At 37.7% G+C, this 21,972-nt stretch overlaps 1 protein-coding gene across 2 annotated transcripts in view; it reads left to right on the forward strand.

The window, feature by feature from the left end:
- GRM1 (glutamate metabotropic receptor 1) overlaps positions 1-12,877 on the forward strand; it is a gene marked incomplete at both ends in the record, with an annotated part of 190,087 nt that extends 177,210 nt beyond the window's left edge. The window contains one exon of one of the 2 annotated variants that reach the window (XM_083348727.1): positions 11,986-12,877. In XM_083348727.1, the coding sequence (XP_083204853.1) occupies positions 11,986-12,877 (892 nt within the window). Of the gene's footprint in view, positions 1-8,120; positions 8,182-11,985 lie in introns of those variants that run through there. The other variant, XM_083348728.1, reaches the window with a different exon arrangement.
- Positions 12,878-21,972: the final 9,095 nt, after the last annotated feature.

The raw sequence follows: 21,972 nt of genomic DNA on the forward strand, positions 1-21,972 counted from the left end.
GCTTATTTTGGGGGAAGAGCTTATATTATGAGCATCCTGAAAAGCACCATCATCATGGTCCAATGGGAGACCACCAGGGAAGACCACATATGTAAGCTAGACTGAGATTTTTTATTTTTTTAAAATAATAATAAGGAAGACTGAAATGGGAAATCTCTTCTATTTTAGTGCCTAGAAAAGATCTGAATCTGTCCATGAAGTCACCGGTAATCTTCCTTGAGTTGAAGGTGACTTTATCTTTACCTTGCTCAAGAAGAATCAATAAGGCTTCTGCAAAAGTAAACCTTTTGTTTGAGAATGTCAGCAGCCCCATAGATAGATGGATAGTCCTTGTATGTGAAGGGTTTCAAAAAGCCTTCTGAAAAGATTGTCAAAAATCAGAGGCAATTGTTCTGTTCTGGGCTGGGAAAATGGAACAAAAAATAAATGGACAGTTTTTTACAGCAGGAGATGTAAAATGTGATGTTATCTAGCTGACCTAAAAGATCTAGAATTACAGACAAACAGTTAGCAAGTCAAGCTGGCAAGGACACAAAATGGTTTGTTTCTCAGCAGAGAGAGAAGTAGAGTGATTTTAACAACTCAAAAGGATCCCTTCAAAATTGGTGAAGGGACAACAAAATGGCAAATGCAATTCTGTCTAAATGCAGTGTAATGCATACTGGGGCAAGAAACAATAATTCACTGATGTATTCTGAACAAACTAGCAGTGCCTGACCAGGAAAAGTTACTCTTGCTGTCAATAGATCATTCAGTGAAAATGTTCTATTGTCCTATGTTAACCTAGGACACAGTGGCTGTTAAAAAGACAAAAATATTCCATTTTGTGAATCATTAGGGAAGAGATCAGGACTAACAAATCCATTAACATGATGTGATCACTTTTGATGTTTATATTTCCCATGGCATCTGAAAAGTAAATTGTAGGGGGGGGATATAGAAAAAAAACAATCTCTTCAAATCTGTATTACGGAGACATGTTGTTTCCTGTTTGAGTTGGGCAGGTTTCCTTAAAGAGATGGACAGCAAACGAGAGATGTGAATTTATTCATTGCATGAGTGTAATAATATACTTGGCTGTCAAACATTTGCCTATAATATAACTACTGTATATATCACAATGTATTATTACTAACAAAATGATGATAAAGTTTTTCATATATATTTTTTAAAACAGAGTTTGTACAAGCAGTATATAATGCATTATTTCCAGAAGAAGCTGAATTTGCCTCATGTGCAGAAAAAGCTAAATTTTCCTATGAGCCATGAGAACAAATTTTGCACGGGTTCAGTACAACTACTCTGTATGCTTTTTGCTTAACAATTTGGAGGTTGCAGTACTGGAGTAATTCCTCTTCCTTGCTATTTCTTGCCTTAAAAAAAGGTGCCAAGGGGGAGTTTAAAACATGCACCACAGTGAATCACTTGAAATTACTCAGCTGAAACTTTGCAGACTTAATGTCCTTAATATGCTTAGTAATCTGTCCTCAATAAAGCTTCTCTGTATCTACAGGAACTGTTGTTAAGCTAACTGACCTATAAATTCCTGAATTCCCTAGATCCTTTTAAAAAGTTAATGTTGCATTTGTTTGTTTTCAGTCTTTGGCTGCCAAGGCCAATCTTAGACAATAAAAAGGTGTTAGGGTTTGGTTAGAAGACCAATAATTTTGATATTGAATTCTCCTCTAAGTGGTTATATGTTTTGTTTTTATCATTGGTCTTATTTTGTAAAAACAATATCTCTGCACATTCTTTTTCTTCCTCTCCCTCTGATTTGCACTTTACTTTCCATTTGTTTGGACTGTGAGCAAGTCTGTATTCTCTTTTTTCTCCCTCCACACTTGAGCAAGGTGTCCACTTTCCAATGGAATTTGTCCACTTTCCTCATAGCTTTCTTGGCTCTATTTGTTAACAATGCACAATCCCTCTGAATGCAATTATCTTTCTTGATTGGTATGGCACCATCTAAAGCCTATTTGTTATTTTACTATTATCATGAAATTTATTCCTATCATTAAAATTATCCCTAAGTGGTACATAATATAAAACGTAACAAATTGAATATATAAAAACCAGTAGAGCATCTCTTTAATAAATATTACTAATATCGATGCAGCATCAAATATCAAGGAGAACAGAGATATTACTTTGTGCATAGCAAGTGGAGAATATATTGGGGGATAGAAGCCGTAGCTGAAAACATTCAGTTCTGGGTGACTGCCATATCACAGTCTGCAGAATATAACATCATCAATAAAATCTCCCTTGGCAACTATAGTAATCCAACAGAATCTAGACAGGAAAAGATATTTCATTTCCTGAACTTTAATAAAAATTGATTCTTAACAACAAAATATGGAAGGTGATCTGGTAGAAAATAGGCATTTTACACAGTTTCCTGTGCATGGTACGTCGTCCATCACTTTTCTGCTATATTCTGCATCAGGTTTGTACCAACTTCAAGCACAGATCCAAATGGAGAGTCACATAGCAGGAATTTATTAATCCATGCATTACTGTGGTAAAAATATTTCTCTCCAAGCCAGATGCACCAATTAAAAGGGATAGTACTGTGTATTTTCCTGCTATGGAAGTTTTAGTAAATCTAGAGATTGATTGATTGATTGATTGATTGATTGATTGATTGATTGATTGATTGATTCTGGGCCTGTAAATTCCCCAAGTTCTATAAACACTCACTATCATTCAGTGTGTAACAACTTGTTGTGATCCAATCCATCAAGATGTGCAAGCACTGATCAAGAGAAGTAGCCAATTTAAATGCACTAGACTAGAGAAAAGCCAGATATCATTTACATGTCAATGACATCATGCCTCAGATTTCTATTGACATTCTAATGCCATCACATACTTGTTAAATAGCATTTTGGTTGAAGTTCTATTCAATTACACTCTAAGAAAGTACTAACATTCAGAGCTACTTACTCTCTGGAACTGGCTATACAAATTACATAGAGTCGTTCCAAAATACTTTTCCAATCTCCAGTTTATTGAGATTGGCCAGAAGAATTTTAGCAGAATCCATAAGAAAGTTATATTTCCTTTCTCTACCCCTAGTTCTCTTTCTTATACAAATAATCTATAAGGATATACAGTATATGAGTACGGTAAATCTGTCCCTGAAGTGGCCCACCTGAACATAGGCTTTAAAAGGTAATCAATATCTTCCAATAATGTTTGCTTTATATGGACTTTCTTATATGCTTCAGAACTCATTATATACTTCAGAAATTCTCTATGGCACAATTTTCTTCTAGGTTTATAGTTAGGAATTAGTGTTCATTTCAGTGATAAAATGGCTTGACAATGGTAATGTGCCACACACCGTTTCAAGTTGTATAGAAAACTATGGCCCATCTTGCGAGTGGGTAGACAATTGTTCTGAAATGCAATGCCTCTAGAGGTTTGTAGGAGCTGCTAGTGCCAAGTTTGAAAAGGGCTAGGCACCTGGGACTTGCATATGAACAGGTTTGAAAAGTCATATTGGTGGTCTCGTGGAGAAGCAAAAAATATTTCCTTTGGGACAAAGATTTATTTTACACATGGTGAAACATTTGTTTGGAACAGGAGGAATCAATGGAGACTTTGTGTGCATGTGTGCAAGTGCGTACATGTGAGTTTGTCTTGGAAAGGGCAAGAACCAACCCTCTTTACAGAAAAGCCAAGTCCCATTAGCTTTTGGCTGCAAAAGGACTAATGCGCTAATTCAACAGCCAGGACTTGCAGCTTTGCCTCCCACTGACCTACAGCAGGGGTGGGAAACAATGGCCCTTTTATTTCTTGTGGACTTCAACTCCTGAGCCAGGAATTCTGGTATTTGAAGTCCAGAAGTCATAAAGGGGCCACCTCTGACCTATAGCATGGCTGACAGTAAAAGTGACTGTTTAGTACAGGATCCATGAGCTTGGATAGGAAAAGAAATGACAGCTTCATTTTCACCTGTATTACTGGCTTTGTCATTTTAAACAATTTGATACCTGTATTTCAGTAAAACGGTTTTCTTTTGCAATGCAAAAGAATTTATTTGATTTTATGCATATAAATTTTAATACATTTTTCTGAGAAGGCATCTGGAGGTTTCACCAGACTCTCAGAGTGGTCCATGGCACAAAAAGGTTAAGTATTCTTGGTCTAATCCATGAATGTATTAGAGTGCTTTTCTTAGGAAAGACCATGCTAATCCATGCATTCCTTGGATACACCTGTTTCTATAAACACATTTCTACATTAATTGAAGTGGTAAGCTCACTCAGATAAAAGCTGCCTTGTACTTCTCAGTGTATCCAATATTTCTTCTATTTTTTATTAACCAGAATCACTTTGTTGAATAGGGAGGCTATAGAAATTGAATGAATGAATGAATGAACGAATGAGTATAAATAAATAAGTAAATACGGTAAGTAAATAAATAAATGAATGAATGAATAAATGAATAAATAAATAAATAAATAAATAAATAAATAAATAAATAAATAAAAAAATATTTTTAAAATGTACGGGCTGTAAAAGAAACTAAATCAAGAATCTACGTATAAATAACATACATTGAGTATGGCCTTCCAGGCAGTTCTTGACTTGGACAAAGTTTTCAGTGTTTACTATTCACATGATAACTAGTTATATTTAGGCCATCAGGTCCAATCCCCTACCCAAAAGAGGAATGTAAGTAAGGCACCTTTGACAGATGACCGTCTAGCCTCACTTTGAATGCCTTCAGTGAAGGGGACCCACCCTCAAATTAGGTCCAATATCAAACTGATCTTTTAAGAAGAGTTTTTCCTAACACGCTGTTGGCTGGGGAATTCTAGAAGTTGAAGTCCAAGCATCCTGAAATTGTGTATTTGAAAAATATTGCTCTAGAATGAGAGAGTAAACCCACTAGGCCTAAATGCAGCTATATGCTCCTCTTTTTCTTCCTTATTCCTTGAAGCAATCATTTGTTACTGAAACATCTAGTTTATTGTATAAATCTGAAGCATGAGAGACAATTGTATTATGAAGCTGAGCATTTAGGAGAGAGTGAAGACGTTCCAGGACTCATGAATGATGCTTATAACTAACTGACATTTCTGTGCTTCCCAAGATAGAGGATGTAAATGCCTTACTATGGAAAAGTAGAATAGAAAGTTCACTTTGTTTTTGCATGAGTGTGTAGGCACACATAATTTAATTTCTTGCTTGACTGGATATCATATCACATTCCCTTGCAATGGTAGACCTGTAAATATTTATAAAGCAAGCAAAAAGGAAGAAAGCTAGATATTTAGAAATGTATGTCTTTAACATGAGTTACACAGAGAATTCTTTTCGCTTGTATCTAGCATCCAGTTTATTTCTCTGGAGACTTTTACTTAAAATTTATAATCCAATTTAGAATGACACATGCCTATTAGAACTAATTTCTTTTTTGACCGCATCTTTCCAGAGCCCAGTTTTAAAGCTAAATATCTGGTCCAAAGATACCACGGCAGGCAACTACAACACTTGGAGGCTGGAGTTTTGCCTTCCATTTGTTGGTCTTCTACATCACTTTTATTTTAAAACAAAAACAGATAAAGTAGAGGACCTGGATGGAAGCAAAGGAAGTGTCAGAGGATACACTGATGTCTGTAGAAATCACTTTATCAATCCTTGATATAAATAGCATTCTTATGGAGTCTTTTCTACAGAAGGGCAAATGTCTCCCAGTTCATGAATATGGATGATTGCTGCAGTAAACAACAAAAAGAATATGTTTGCTTGAATTATCAATACTTCAAAATACAAGAATAATTGCTTAGACTTCTGATGTATGTTTTCCTCAGATCCAATCTTATCCCAGTTTTTTCCTGCAGGTGGACCCTTAGGGTGGCTTAAGCAGCAGAATGATTTGAAACAGTGTACAAATTAGTACATCTTATGCAACTGTAAGGTTTTCACATTTCAGTTTTGTGTAGTCAATAAGACTTGTAATATTTCATCATGTGCCCATGGGGAAATGGCAGCTGTCTCTTTCCAAGTAGGTTGGAGACCATCTTTTATTTGCTACAGAAGAGGCTAGAATTACCCAGAAAGAAAGAGCCTTAAAGAAGAAATTTGTCAGACAAACTGAAGAGAACTTTCTCTGATCACATTCAAGCAGGAATTTTCCTATGTGTGCCCTATAGAACTGGGCTCTGGGTCATTCATCAGTGGAGGGAAACTTTTTCAGCCCACAGGGAAACTGCAGAGCTCATCTATATGTCCTACATCCCACTTTTCTTGAGGAGATGTGTCCACAACATGGCCTCCAACCCATTACCAGCCCTCTACTGAGGCAGACTGAAGTAAGTCTAAGGTCTAATGGAGTGATGGCAAATCTTTTGGGCTTGCTACATAGTGTCAGGTGCTGGTGAAGGCTGGTGTGGTACCCAAAACTATGTAACATGTCAACTTTGGCATGTGTATCATAGGTTTGCCATCGCTGGTCTGATGGCAGAGAAGGCATCTTTTTCCTGTTATTACACTAATAGAACATCTCCCTAGCATCTGCATTCATGCCACAACTTTGACTAGTTTGAATCTCGGTTTGGGTTTTTTGCTTCAATTGGTTAATTTATAAGTCAGTATATTACACCGGGGAAAAGGTGTTAATTCAGTGAACAGGTTTTATGTATTGTGTGAACACAGCCAGTGTATTGCTTGCCACCTCTTTGCCTTTCGTATCACAGCTTATGCTTCCTTCTATTACAGTATAAATTGTGATTGCAGCAAAGTAGTAAAAATAAAGGACTATGTATGGTAATTGATGAAACAGTAATCAAACTACCACTTGAAGAAAGATAGTGGTTTCTCTCTGGAAACATTATATATGGAGCACAGAAAATGTATGAGCATTTTATAATATCACCCAACAAATTAGTATGTTATCTGGGTGGGGAGGTACAAACCAACAGGTAAGTGGCAGTTTCTGTTTGCTTCATCTGTTTTTGTCATTTTCATGACCCTTCTGACAGTGGTATAACTATGTATTTTCTAACAAATCATTGATTAGCATATGCATTAAGGTGGGTCAAAATAGGACTTTTGGCAAGAGCAAATGATGAAGGAGGACCCAGGGTACTATGTAAAGCTATCAACTCTTCAAATAACCATTATACTGTAAGCACATTCTTTTGAAATATTCAGTCCATAGGCAAGGAAGCATCCCTACTTTATACCAATCCCTAAATAAATTTGGCGCATTGCATGCAGATAAATCCACAAAAGTTATTAACCAACTTACATCTCTCTGGATTAGCCATCCAGCTATTTCCTTCTGCTGAATCAATAATCCCAGCCAGCAGTTCTCAACCTGTGGTCCACAGACCTCTGGGGGGAACTGCAGTGTCATCACAAAGGATCCACAAAGGCTTGAAGAAATGTTATGGTTTAAGTCTTGAGTTAACTCTTGGGGATTCGTGGCCATGGTATTTAACGGGAATCTGTGGTGAAGAAAAGGTTGAGAACCACTGACCCCAGTGTAGAAGAAAAAATGTAATATTTATTTGCCTGGAATTAATTCTTCCTCACCATGGGGAGCCAGACAAACTGCTTAAGGGGACCTGTAATGTGTTCCGATCTACCCACCACACTATAATCATTTGCTAGAGCTGTATTTCATTTAATCTCTGATTTTTCACAGGAGCTTGAGTAGGTTAAATGATATTTTTCTCCCATTTTAGCACAGTGAGGGTGCACATGATCATGCCAAGGGTGCAACTGGAGGCCTTGTCGTAAGAGAGCACAGATTTCAACCTATTGAAAGGTTATTTGCACTTCCACATTGGCTTTTAGGCACATAAGGAAGGTGATGATCAAGAGAGGAATGTTGTGCAAAGAACCACGGAGTAAGTGTGGAACCAAGGAAGCAGTCCAACCATGTACGGTGCAACTCCTGCACAAATCAGTCCCTTTGAGTTTAGTAGGGCTTTCTCCCAGGTAAGCAACCTAGAGTTGTATCCTGAGTAATGGAGACATGGTGGAGAAATGGCAAGATGTCCAAGGAAGGCAGAACACAGCACCCTACTGAGTGGTACAACTGCCCTGAATGTGGATGTGGATAACCACTCATTGGGTATCTTTTTCTTTTCAATCCTCAGGAAGAGGCAGCCAGAATTCTCGCCCACCAGCCAATGTCCGTCGGCACATGTGCAGCTTTGAAAAACCCCAAACTGCAGTGAATGTGTAAGAAAAGCTGCATGACAAACAGTGGTGTATTTTTTTTAACCCATTGCTTTCTCTTTCTCATGACTTTCTCATTTCTAATAATGGTGCATGCCATTAATGACAGAAAAGTCGTGTATGTGTCCCATTTTTCACACTGCCTTGACCTGCTTGTCCATATATATTCTTTCAAGGACATTGTCAAATAATTTTTGGAGGAACTTTTTTTTTCTGTTTTTCATGGTTGTCACTTCAACATCTTCTGGCTGAATTGCAAAAGGAAAAAAAAATAGTTTACCTGTTCATTTTATCTTTCCCACAATTTATCCCACAGTTTTTCTTGTTCATGGTTTTTGCATGGAGCTGAAACGGTCTTCTATCAATGATGGCTGTCCATTTTCTCTAGCAGTTTCAGCTGCATTCTGGCTGTGTCCAGTTCTTCCTGCCTACTGAGGGCTTCAGAAATACTCAGTCATAGGCCAAATACAAAAAAATACCCACTGATGAACATGACCTCATGTATTTGGCCATATTGGAATTTTGGAAGATGAAAAAAAAAATGAATCAATGGAACAATAGTAATCATTATTATGTAGTTCTTCTTTCCGACCACATTAGATGTTTTGCAACTAAGCACATTTTAAAGGTCACAGATAGGAGTTGGGTTAAACCTGTTTATTAAAGTAGAACAATAATATAGCAAGAAAAACTTTAAAAAAATAGTTGCATGGGGAGCCCACATAGATTATGCCGTAAAAGATAAATTTCAAATCATGGTGATGGAATGAATCTGCTTTCCCTAGAAAGTCTAAGGCAGGGGTGTCAAACTGCCAGCCCGCGGGTCGGATGGCGAAACCGCGCCCACCCCATTGCCGGCAATGGGGAAAAAGTCATGATACATTGCAACACGTCACGTGATATTATGAGTTTGACAACCCTGGTTTAAGGGGACAAAGATCAATAAATTGAACACAGAGAAGAAAGTAAGGCAGGATAACAGAGGGAAAAAAAGTGCTGCTGAAAAAATAAGATTATATGCCAAATATCTAGTATAAGTGGAATTTCAGTCGAAATTTTAAAAATAATTATCAAACGTTCTCAGTATTATATGTCAAATAATGCACCCAGTTCATTGGATTCTATTTTGTATGTCAGACGACAATGGGAATTATATGACACACAAAACTGAATCCAATGAAATGGGTATATTATTAGTCATCAGCATGGACAAGATTGAAGTCGTCACTGAAACTTTTATTGGGATATAATAATATGAAAAAAAAATCAGGAACTGAGTTTGGGTCAATATTGATTTAAAATAAAATTCTGAAGATGATGCCAAGAGGTGGGGGGGGGGGGAAAGCAGAAATGGAGTAATAAAAGTCTGCAATTCTATAAATTCTTGCCTGGGAGTCAGCCCCACTGACCTGAAAGGAACTTGTATGTGTGTGTGTGCGTGCGTGCGTGTACGTATGTATGTATGTATGTATGTCCGTGGGTATATACTAACATAAGTTGTATTTTAAATGTGTTGTTTTTATATGCATTAATCCGTATTGCTGTTCAACATATTCTGTATTGCAGTGTGTTTTACATTCTATTTTATACCTACATGAAAGTATAAAACCCATTCCCATGGATTTTACAGAGCATCTTTGGCCTGTTTTCTGAACATCAAATACTTTGTTTGAACCAACTCCTTGCCCATCTAAATTTGGTTCACTTTCTCCTACAGAAAAATTTCCAATAGCTCTAATTTATAAACCCTGTACATGAGGCTTTCCAACAAGCTTTCAAAACTAAATAACCCAGTGACACCCATTTAAAAGACTTCAGCCTTATACATGAAAGCAGCTAGCGTCAAATTTCCATCTAAAATGGATTCTGTGCCTTGATTTATTCCTATCTGAGAGTGCCCACATAGGCTTTCACTGAGAAATAACTCAGCTTTAATCCATAAAACTACAGCACTGGATAAAATATAAATGCATCTAGTGCAGCATTTACATTGCCAAACAGTATGTCCATCAGCTATTAGAAATGTACTGATAACTTCAAAACTATAGTGCATTGCAAAGCAAGTGATTTGCATCAGAAGGTACTAAATAAATACATCCACATAAATCTAACATATAGCATAGGATCATTGCAATATCTACTCTGAGCATCACAGAGCCTGCAGCAGAATGCTTCTACTCTCCACATGCTGTAAATATTGTTCAGAATATTTTTCTTCCATGTAACATAGAACAAATCACCAGAAACACCAGCCTTTTTAAGCTATTTTACAGGACCATGCTCCCACAATGTCTAACATACCTACAAAAAAAGTCTACTAACCATCTAAAGCTGCCACTGTAATTGATACAGCTGGTAAGCCATCATCATCACACACACACCCCAAGAAATTCTTGGAGTAACAGTCTTGCTTAAAGTCTTGTGTTCCTACACTGTTGCTTTGATTCTTACTTACTACAGTACTTTCTTGGTGCTTCCATATCATGAACATAACCTCTTTCTAAATAGTGGGGTTGTCCTAGACTCCTAGAGCAAAGAGGCGTTAATATGGTCTACAGTGTTTCATCCTTTTAATCTCTTTTCCCCAAGTATTTAAGGTCATTTGTACTTAATAAATATATAACAGACTTGTAGGAATTAGTTACGTCTGCATTTGTGTTTTAAAACATTTGTCATCATAGAGGTTGTGAGACTGATTTTTCACAGTATGTACACAAGCACAACTGCAAAATGTATGTACCCTGAGAAAGGTAATCCTCAAACCTCCATGACTCTAATGGAGAAAGTTCAATAGATGAATGAGAATATTTCTGACTGTAATTCCACTCATCCACAGATTGGAGCTAGGACGTTTTGTGCTGCTGTTTTTACCAGACCGGACAAATTTTTTATGTGTTGTGGAAATTGTTGCATGTGAGATGCAAATCAAATGTTACCGACTAAAGATTATATCTTATAAAGTTGAGTGCTTTTCAAAGATTGAAGTTGAGTCTCTGTACCATTTGTGGAAACTATGCCTGATGTGCATGCACTTATTTTATGTTTGTTCAGAATCATAGGCTGACAAGAGAGCAGGATCAGATGGGTATAGCGCTTTCCCATTCACCCTCCCTTCTCCTCCTTAAATGTAGAGGCTGCTTACTTTTGAAAGACAAGTTGAAGAAAGCTGCTGTTTATAATTAATAATAATGACATTTTACCCCATTAGACCCTCACAACTTTTAATAAAGAAACAATATGCTTGTTACGGTCACTGCTGTTGATGTTTCTCTGCATTTCCTCCCAGGAAGTGCATAACCTGGGGGTAGAGAATCTTGGAATCAGTTTATTTATTTTATTTTATTTTATTTTATTTTATTTTATTTTATTTTATTTTATTTTATTTTATTTTGTTTTGTTTATTTTACTTTATTTTACTTTATTTTATATTTTATTTTATTTTATTTTATTTTATTAAATTTATATACCGCCCTATTCCCGTAGGACTTATTTGCTATTCCTTATTAACATTACAGGGAGAGGGAATGAAGATCCACTACTCTCTGTGTCTGGTGGCAGCCATGTGTGTTCTGCAAGATGTTGCTCTGTCCCCAACATCTGAAACTTAACAGGGAATAATTTGCCTTCATTTAGATAAATCTACCTTTAAGAACAGTTGCTGTTTCCCACTGTAGTTGCTTCTCAGAGGAACTAGTACTGCAAAACACACAGGGAGTTTCTAGGATAAATGTGTTGTGGTTGCCTACGGAAATGTAAATAAACACATCTTTATTTTATTTCTAGTTCTAATGGCAAGTCTGTGTCATGGTCTGAACCAGGTGGAAGAGAAATTCCCAAGGGACAACATATGTGGCACAGGCTCTCAGTGCATGTGAAGAATAAGGAGCTAGGATGCAATCAGACAGCAGTGATCAAGCCCCTAACTAAAAGTTATCCAGGTCCAAGCAAGAGCCTCACTTTTTCGGACATCAGCAGTAAGACTTTGTACAATGTTGTGGAGGAGGAAGGAAGTGAGTCAGTGCACTTCAGCCAAATGAGTAGTCCTTCCATGATTGTACACAGAAGAGTGATGGTGATGCCTCCACTACAGGCAGCAGCAGAGGACATACAAAGTCCCAACGTCTTGCCACCCCCACCACCGCCTCCACCACCGCGATCCATTATGGAGCAGCTGCAGGGTGTGGCCAACAAATTTGCCACTGGCATCCCTGATTTTAATGCGGTAATGCCCGTGTCTGGTGCAGGAAATGGACTGAGGCCCATATATCACCCTCCAGCAATGCAGCCACAGATATTGCCACTACAAATGGGCACTTTCAGTAAAGAGCCGGTTTCACTCCCATCTGAAGAGGAAGAAGAGGAGGAGGAAGAAGAAGAGGAGGAGGAGGAAGAAGAAGAAGAAAATGAAAAGTTTAAGCTTATCCAAGATTATGTGTATGAGAGGCCAGGAAATTTAGAGGAGGAGGAAGAGGAAGAAGAGGAGCAGGCCACCAGCAAACTGACTCTAGAAGATTCACCAGCACTGACACCTCCATCTCCTTTTCGAGATTCAGTGGCTTCAGGCAGTTCTGTAACCAGTTCTCCTGTGTCCGAATCAGTGCTTTGCATACCTCCCAATGCAACTTACACCTCCGTTGTTTTGAGGGATTACAAGCAAAGCTCATCCACTTTGTAGAACAGAAGCTGCTCTGGTGAAAGCAAGTAGATTATGTCTTCTCTCTGAGCTTTAATTGGACAGGGAGAAATAGCACAAGCCCCCTGAGGCAAGTGAAGGCCAATGAGCATGGTGTATAGAGTGGGGCAAAAAATTATATCCTGCACTAAATCCATTAGAGGGCTCCAGTTCTTTACTTGTTGTGTGTGTGGTTTTGTTTTGTTTTTTTAAAAAAGGAAATTATTGTGTTCAAGAGTAGTGCGTTCTGAGAAGATCATTGGAATTCTGACAAAGCACAAATCCCATGTACAACTTCTATAGCAAAAAGAAAGTGTAACAGTAACACACAGTGTTCTCCAACACACAGTCACATCATATACTCTCTTGACAACACTTGAATATGACTCTGCATGCTAAAGTTAGAGGAGAATCCATGCTGTGTCTCCAGGATGAGAACCACCATTGAACGCAGCAGACTGTACTGTAATGCAGCAACATTTGCCTGGAAGGAGAAAATATCTTTTGCTAAACCTTTTTTAGGTGGAAATAGTAAGAAATCTCCTGAAATTTATGTTGGGGATGCCACCTAGCATGTTAGCATATAGCTCATGAAGAACGTTTAGAAAAACTAATTTAGCGCTCCCCCCCTCCCCTTGTATACTGATTTGGAGTGAACCATAAGAAAGTTATAGAAAAATGTATTGATACAATCAAGTCCAAAATCCCTGCAGTTTTGAAATATTTGATTTGCCATTGTGGTAAAAGACTGCAAGCCACTTGACTGTACTGTTAACACTACATTCCCTGTAGCAAAACAATATTTATTGACTCAACTTTAATAATCCAATGAGATTGCCATGTAATTACATTGTTTGTTTGTGTTACTATGGAAACAACTACATATAAAATAATTATATATTTTCAGCAACAATTACTACTTAAAGCAAAAAGTTGTTCTTAATAGCGGTTTATTATATTCATAGTAGATGCAAGAGAATGAATGTTTCTGTCTTTGTGTGTGTGTGTGTGCGTATGTGTGTGTATCTATGTAACTGTATACAACATGTGATGTGTAACATCTAATAACTGCCACTGGAGGATTGTCCTAGAAATATATTATGAATATTTTTATGTATCAACCATGTTTTATATTGCATTATTTAAAAATATATTACAAACCTTTGAAGATTTGTATGTTGTGCTGAAACATTTTTAAAGAGCTAAGCTGCCCCTTATAACAGGGTGCTTGATTTTGCTGATATATTTGCCATGTGGAATTATGCTGTTGAAAATAATCAGTGCTCCAATAAATTGTTATTTCATGTGATTTAAGGAAATGTGATTAATAAAGAATGCATTTCTTTTGGAAATTTTGCACATGGCAGTATTAAACCTTAAACAGAACCTTCAGAAAAATATTTAAACCTTGTTTAGCTTCTTACGGAAAAGTAAAGTTTATATTTTGCCATAGTAAATACATATATATTTCTTTCCTGCTTTAGCAAAACCCATGTACCTGATACCATCCTCTATTGTTATTTTTCTACTTCTGCTCTGTAGATTTCCTCCAGTTTCAGGATATTCCCCCACCTTCTCCAGATTTATTTTCTAACAATAATGATGCTTTGATTAGATTTGTGCCCACTCTGTTTCTTTCTTATCTTCTTTCTTATTTTTGTCATCTAAGAAAAGTAGAGTTAAACTAAAATCAGAATCCAGACACAGGGAGAATTTGGAAAACCATAAAGTTGCACTTAGCTGAACCTGAGTAGAAGGACAATTGCAAGATAAATGTTTCCTCTTTTCTGTTATATATCTTTCTAAAAAATCATTCCTCTGGACACCAGTGTTGCAATAATCAGACTTGTAAAATTCTACTATTATAGCCAGTCTCAGTAAGTTTTAGCCTTCCTGTAGGATTGATTCTTGATCTGGTCTACCTAGTGGGGCTGCCACCAATCTTGCAGGTCTAAGTCTTATATTTGATCCTCATTTTGATAGTTCAGTGAATTAGGAAGTATCTGAGATTTCCAAACATTTCCTGGAGCTTCATCGAAGTAATCTTTTTTGGTCTCTACACATACTGCTCTGACTTGCTCTTTTAGGACTAACTCCATTCCTGTAGCAGAACATCAACTGTTCCTCATGTATCTTTCTGAAGCACCCTAAACTTCAGGAGCAATCATTCCTATAATCTAAAGACAGCTTTGCAGCAATGGCTTTATGCCTGGAAAATATCTGAGGTAGATATAAAATTGACTCAGAGGTACGCTAGCAGGAATCAAGCTGTGTATGTCTCTCAAACACAACTTACTCTTTGGGTTATCTAAAGCTTCTGTGTCCCTCCACACCAAAGTTGCACACAAGTTCCTTTTTTCAGAGAGGGCAAAAGGTTCTTGGAAAAATATATTCCATCAAAAGCAAGTGGATTTTTCATGTTTGTAATGACTGTGAGAATTTGATTTACTGCCCAACTACTATGGGATACTTTACAGCTTATTGTAAAAACTTGACCATAAAATATAATGCTGTACATGAAAAAAACATAATAATCAAAGATAAGACATTTACCTTATTTGTATTTATATCATATATCTTAAGTTATACCTCCAATATTCCAGCAATGGTACTTTATGAATAAGAGAAGCAATTTATATAGTCTTTTGCCATGCAATTCAATAAAAATCCATTCAACAAATAGGTGAAGACAACAAGGCAGCTTTGACCACACATTAATCAACATTTTTCACATTTACTGAACTAAGTTAATTTTTATTCTGAAATTTAGCAACTAATTATCAATGGGAAAGAACCAAGATTATGCAAGCAAATATGCAATCGAATTTTTAATTCTGCCTCTCCTATGGAGCCCCATATCTTTCTAAATTGTATCCTATAAGATCTCCAAATTCTCTGAAGCACAGTGTGCTAGAAAAGTGAAGTACAGTACAAGGCATTAGGAATACAGAGGAACATTCCATTAATATTGGCTACATTGAAGAGCCTTGGTGGAGCAGTGGGCTAATGCCTCCTTAAGTAACACCAGCTGCCTGCAATTATTGCAAGTTCGCATCCCACCAGGCTCAAGGTTGACTCAGCCTTCCATACTTCCGAGGTAGGTAAAATGAGGACCCAGATTGTTGGGGGCAATTAAGCTGACTTTGTAATAATGCCGCTTGGGGTGTGTGTGTGAAAGCCCTAATAAGCAGGCATATACATAGAATGAAGGCTACTACTAAGCTTGTAAGCCGCCCTGAGTCTTCGGAGAAGGGCGGGATATAAATGGAATTAAAATTAAAAAAAAATACATTAGCTAAATTATGTGAGTTTCAGTACCCACTATATACATACATACATACATACATACATACATACATACATACATACATACATACATAATTATTCTGGAAGCAAACCAAATCAGCTACCAAAATTGTTGGAATTTCATCTGAGAGTTCAACAATCTTGGTCAAAAAGAGAACATTCTAGATGTCTGTCAAAAGATTTCTGTGATTTTTAAATAATAGAATAGGGAATCATCCAGTACTGCCTGAGAACTAAAATGAACTTGAGAAACAACAAAAAATATCTCTCTGCAGTATAGAATAGTTAGTAGAATATGATTTTCTTTAGCCAGGCTGGTTCTACAATGTTGATCTGAACTGGAACATCATTTAAAAGTGGATGATACCGTTTTGTTCCCATTTCTAATGTAAAAAGATCAACAAAGCACACACACAAAAAACAGTATGTCATACAACTTCTATGCTAGTTAGAGATGGCAATTTGTATTCTGTTCTGGTGAATCTATAAGCACTAATTTTACAAAAATAACTGCAAGAAACATTTAATTAATGCTTCATATATTAGCTTTTAATTTGTAACACAACTGGGAACTGAATACCTAGCTACTGGATACAACTGTCTCTCTGAAGGGTAAGATCTCACAAAATATGTCATTGCACAAATTTCTGAGATATCTGTAAAAGTTTTCTTTGCTGTCTATTGTATGATTAATTAAAAATATCTTTATAACATTGTCTAATGTATTTTATATTTATGATAGAAAATTATTTAACTTCATGAAGTTATCATAAATTCAAAATATAATTTGTATATCCCTAAAATACCATTTCAGAGATATAGTCCCTGTTATGCTGACAGTCTGATTCAACCATATCCTTATATCACAATCATTTTCCAAAGAGTTGTCATTTCATATGCTGACTCAACTTGCTTGTCACTGTTTTATGTCCCATGCAGCTACTCTTTCAGGATAAAACCGGTGACTGCATATATGGTACTGAACATCTGGGTCATTATAGCAGTTAGATGAGATATAGTAATGGACATACACACATAGATAACAGTTATGTTAGCACAATACACTTATTAGTGGTTAACTAATTCATGATTTACTCAACCCAAAGTTTTAGCTTTGCACAATCCTAATGTGTTTATATGGGTTGCTATTATCCAACATGCTAACAAGTTGTGGCTACTAGTAAATTGTGTGTTGCAACTTGCAAGTTTGTGCCTACCATCTTTACCTCCTACATAACCATTTTTAACAATTACCTCTCTGCAGTTACATTGCTATGAAGACCACTTGCAGAAGATTACTTAGAAGGCTACTTTAACTACAGATGAATATAGTGCCTCTTCTTCAAATCAGTAACATTACTTGACTATGCATCATAGCGAAACTGAACCCACCCCATTGCCAGCAATGGAAAAAAAGTTGTGATACGTTGCAACATGTCACGTAATGTTGCGAGATTGACACCCCTGCATTAGGGCTACATTTACTGAGCATGTAAGTTGTGCTTAACTTACCATAAAAACTTAAACAGGTGCTTGATTGCAACTGCCTATTTGCAATTTATTATTCACACCTTCCACTTGCATTTGAATGGCAATGAACAGCACCATCCCCATAATAGATTATTTTAAACATCATTCTTCATAGAGAACTTGAGCACTGCATTAATTACACTGATATAAACTACATTTCCACACACCTGAAAGGGTCCCAGATGCCTCCTGGAATGTAAATGTAATTCAAATTAAATTACAATTATTTCACTGAATACTTATATAATTGGCAAAAGGGGAAAGAAACATTTTAATATGGATCAAGGAAACATAAATGTTCAAACTTAGTGTAATGACTGGGACTGACATTTTTGGAATTTTTTTAATAAGGTACAACTGGGTGAGGCTCAGCTGCTAGTATCTGCATCAGCAAATGCTTGCCATCTCACCAATAATCTGTAGTTCTTCCAAGAACAATCATGTGATCCACTTAATCCCATCCATCCACCTTACCCTTTGTCTTTCCCTTTTGTATTTACCTCAGCCCTCTCAAACATAGTGATTTCTTTTAAGTCTTCATGTGTTCATATCACATGCTTAAAATATAGGAGCTCTGCTTACTGATCTGTGTCTTAAGGAGTGATCCTTCTTTATTGGGTCCAATATCGACGGATGGCTCGTCATGCAGTATGTGATACTCTTAGTAAATGTCTTCAGATCCGTATTTCAGACATCAATCTTCTACCTTTTGCTCTTTCTCCTTGTCCAGCTTTTACAGATGTAGTTTACCTTACCACTAGAACAAGGGTAGGCAACCTCGGCTCTTTTACGACTCATGGACTTCAACTCCCAAAATTCCTCAGTCAGCATAGCTGACTGAGGAATTCTGGGAGTTGAAGTCCATGAGTCGTAAAAGATCCGACGTTGCCTACCCCTGCACTAGAAAGTCCAGTCTTTTAACTTTACTGGTCTATTTTGTTGGTCACTTGAGCCCAAGAAAACAACATTGTCTTCTCCCTTTAATTCTTTGCTATCAGTTGTGAATAGAAGGGGAACTCATCAAATTTGCAGATGACATTAAACTGGCAGGAATAGCCAACACCTCAGAAGACAAGCTCAGGATCCAAAAAGATCTTGACAAACTTGAACAATGGGCCCTATCCAACAAAATGAATTTTAATGTGGAGAAAAGCCACATTAGAAAAGTTTTACATTTAGGCAGGAAAAAGCAAAGGTGTAAGTACAAATTAGGTGAGACCTGACTCAAAAACAGTAACTGTGAAAGTGACCTTGGAGTCCTAGTCCAGGGGTCCCCAACCCCCAGGCCGTGGACTAGTACTGGGCCGCAGCATGCCAGCAACTGGGCCACACAAAGAAGCAAAGCCCCATTTGTGGGAGGCAGGCAGCACACAAAATTACATACTCTCTCGTCCGTGGAAAAATCTTTCTCCATGGAACTGGTCCCTAGTGCCCAAAAGGTTGGTGACCTCTGTCCTAGTGGATGATCACTTGACTGTGAACCAGCAGTGTGCAGCAGCAACCAAAAAAACTAATACAGTCCTGGGTTGTATAAACAGAGGTATAGATTCAAGATCACACAAAGTATTAATATCGCTTTATAAAGTCCTAGTAAGACTACACCTGGAATACTGCATCCAATTTTGGTCACCATACTACAAAAAAGATGTTTAGACTTTGAGAAAAGTTCAAAGAAGAGCAACTAAGATGATCAAAGACCTGGAGACCAAAACATATGAAGAACAGCTGCAGGACTTGGGTTTGGCTAGTCCAGGGGTGTCAAACTCAATTTCATTGAGGGCCGCATCAGCATTGCAGTTGCCCTTAGGGGGCCGGGTGGGTATGGCCAGGGTGGGCGTGGCCTACTGGGTGGGCGTGGCTAGAGTGTGTATGGCCTACTGGGTGGGCATGGCCAGCTCTACATCGTTCGCATCAAGGGTGCCTATGGGGGCCTGGGCAGGAGTGGGACAAATCTGAGGGTCTCTGGCAGAAGGAGGGTCTCTGGGCCAGGGCCAAGGCAGTGGGGACTGTTCCCTCACTGTTTCCAGGATGGCTTCGTGGGCCGCATGAAACCACTTCACGGGCCGGATCTGGCCCCCGGGCCTTGTGTTTGACACGTCTGGGCTAGTCTAAAGAAAAGAAGAAATAGGGGTGACATGATAGCAGTATTACACTATTTAAGAGGCTGCCACAAAGAATTATTCTCCAAAACACCAGATGGCAGGATAGGAAACAATGGTTGGAAACTGATCAAAGAGAGAAGCAACCTGGAATTAAGGAGAAACTTCCTAACAGTGAAGACAATTAACCAGTGGAACAGCTTGCCTCCAGAAATCATGGGTGCTCCATCACTGGAGGTTTTTAAGAAGAGACTAGACAGTCACTTATCTGAAATGGTATATGGTATAGGATAGGTTCTCCTGCTTGAGCAGGGGGCTGGACTAGAAGTTCCCTTCCAGCTCTATTCTATTCTATTCTATTCTATTCTATTCTATTCTATTCTATTCTATTCTATTCTATTCTATTCTATTCTATTCTATTCTATTCTTCTATTCTATTCTATTCTATTCTATTCTATTCTATTCTATTCTATTCTATTCTATTCTATTCTATTCTATTCTATTCTATTCTATTCTATTGAGTTCACTCTGCATACCGATTAACATTACTCATATTTTTACTTTCCAGTTTTATTCTCATAATGCATTCTTATTTCTACTTTCAGCTAATAAAATATCATCTGCATATCTCAACTGCTGATGTCTTGACCTCCTATTTGAACCCTCTATTTCTCCTAACCCTACTATTCCTGAAATACCTTTGCTATAAGTTCAACAGATATAGAACAACCTGCATCCTCCTTTGTCTGAACTACTTTGTTTTGTTCTGACTTAGTTCTTACAGAGTCTTCTTCTTCTTCTTCTTCTTCTTCTTCTTCTTCTTCTTCTTCTTCTTCTTCTTCTTCTTCTTCTTCTTCTTCTTCTTCTTCTTCAGAAAGATTCCTCAGAAGACTCCAATATTTTGGCACACAGATTCTACCTTGTGGCATGATCTCCATAATTAAAGACTTGCTGTAGTCAATGAAAGAAAGTAAATCTCCTCCTTGAATTGTCTTCTGTTCTCCATTATTCAATTTGTATTCATGAATAAAGGCAAATATATATTGTGTCCCAGGATAATATTGCAAGATCCAATCTGGATCGGCCACTGGAACTAGAGGTTTAGTCTTCTGAGCTTTCAGACCTGTGCTGGTGTTGTGATTCAGGGTCAGCCTGTGGGTTCAGCATTTGGGTCGGACGATTCAGAGGAGGAGGAGGGGGGGTGTTGGAGAGGTTGCTGAGGGTGTTTGGAGAGCTTGTTGATGAGAGCCCTCAGCCAGGCCCCTCCCATCTGGTTACGACGCAGACCCAGCTGTGTGAGCCTGACAGCGTGGATGAAGATGACCCACAGCTGGCCCTGTTCAAGGACGCCCGACGCAGGAGGCAGTCAATCAGGAGTAAACAGAGGAAGGCAATGGGGCACCTCGGAAGGAGGCAGAGAGAAGCCACGCCCTGAACTGTTTAAAAGGGGAATGCGTGGGAGGGCTGGTTTGCTGAAGGCAACCATTTGAATAGCTCCTGTTTCATGGTTCGTGTCTTGTTTTGCTCTGTTTGCTTTTGTGTCCATAAATTTGGCAGGCTTAGTTCCAGCCTCTTGCCTTCTTGTAAAGGGGTTGTCCCTGCCTTATCTGCAGGGCCGGTAGTAGGCTGGTACAGAACAGCTGGAGCCCATCCTGAGGGAACTTCTCTCTCACCTGAATGTGTGGTGAGACACAGTCTAGTGAGAGAGAAGTTCTCTGAGGATGGGCTCCAGCACAAGTCCAAAAGCTCAGAAGACTAAACTCTGCTTCTGGTGAGCAGCCCAGATTGGATCAATTTGTATTAACTATCAAATCTCTGACTTTTCTGCTTGTTTGTTTGAGATTTTTGCCTCCATATAATATTGTCTTTGAAATATCTTTTCAAATATTCCCGTACAGTGTTTTGATAATTTGCATCATTCTTCTTCAGTATTATATAGCAATCTTTCTCACTCTCTAGTCTTGTTCCATATTTGTTGGCAGGGAGTTAATTGCCTCTTTTCTTGCAGCCTTCAATGTACATTTCATTATTATTATTATTATTATTATTATTATTATTATTATTATTATTATTATTATTATTATTATTATCTATGCCTGGAGCTTTTTTATTTTGGCAGCTATTGCTTTTCATATCTTGCTTTCAAGTGGAATTGGTTTCTGC

Source organism: Vipera ursinii (assembly GCF_947247035.1).
Source record: "Vipera ursinii genome assembly, chromosome: 1".
Lineage (NCBI taxonomy): Eukaryota > Metazoa > Chordata > Lepidosauria > Squamata > Viperidae > Vipera > Vipera ursinii.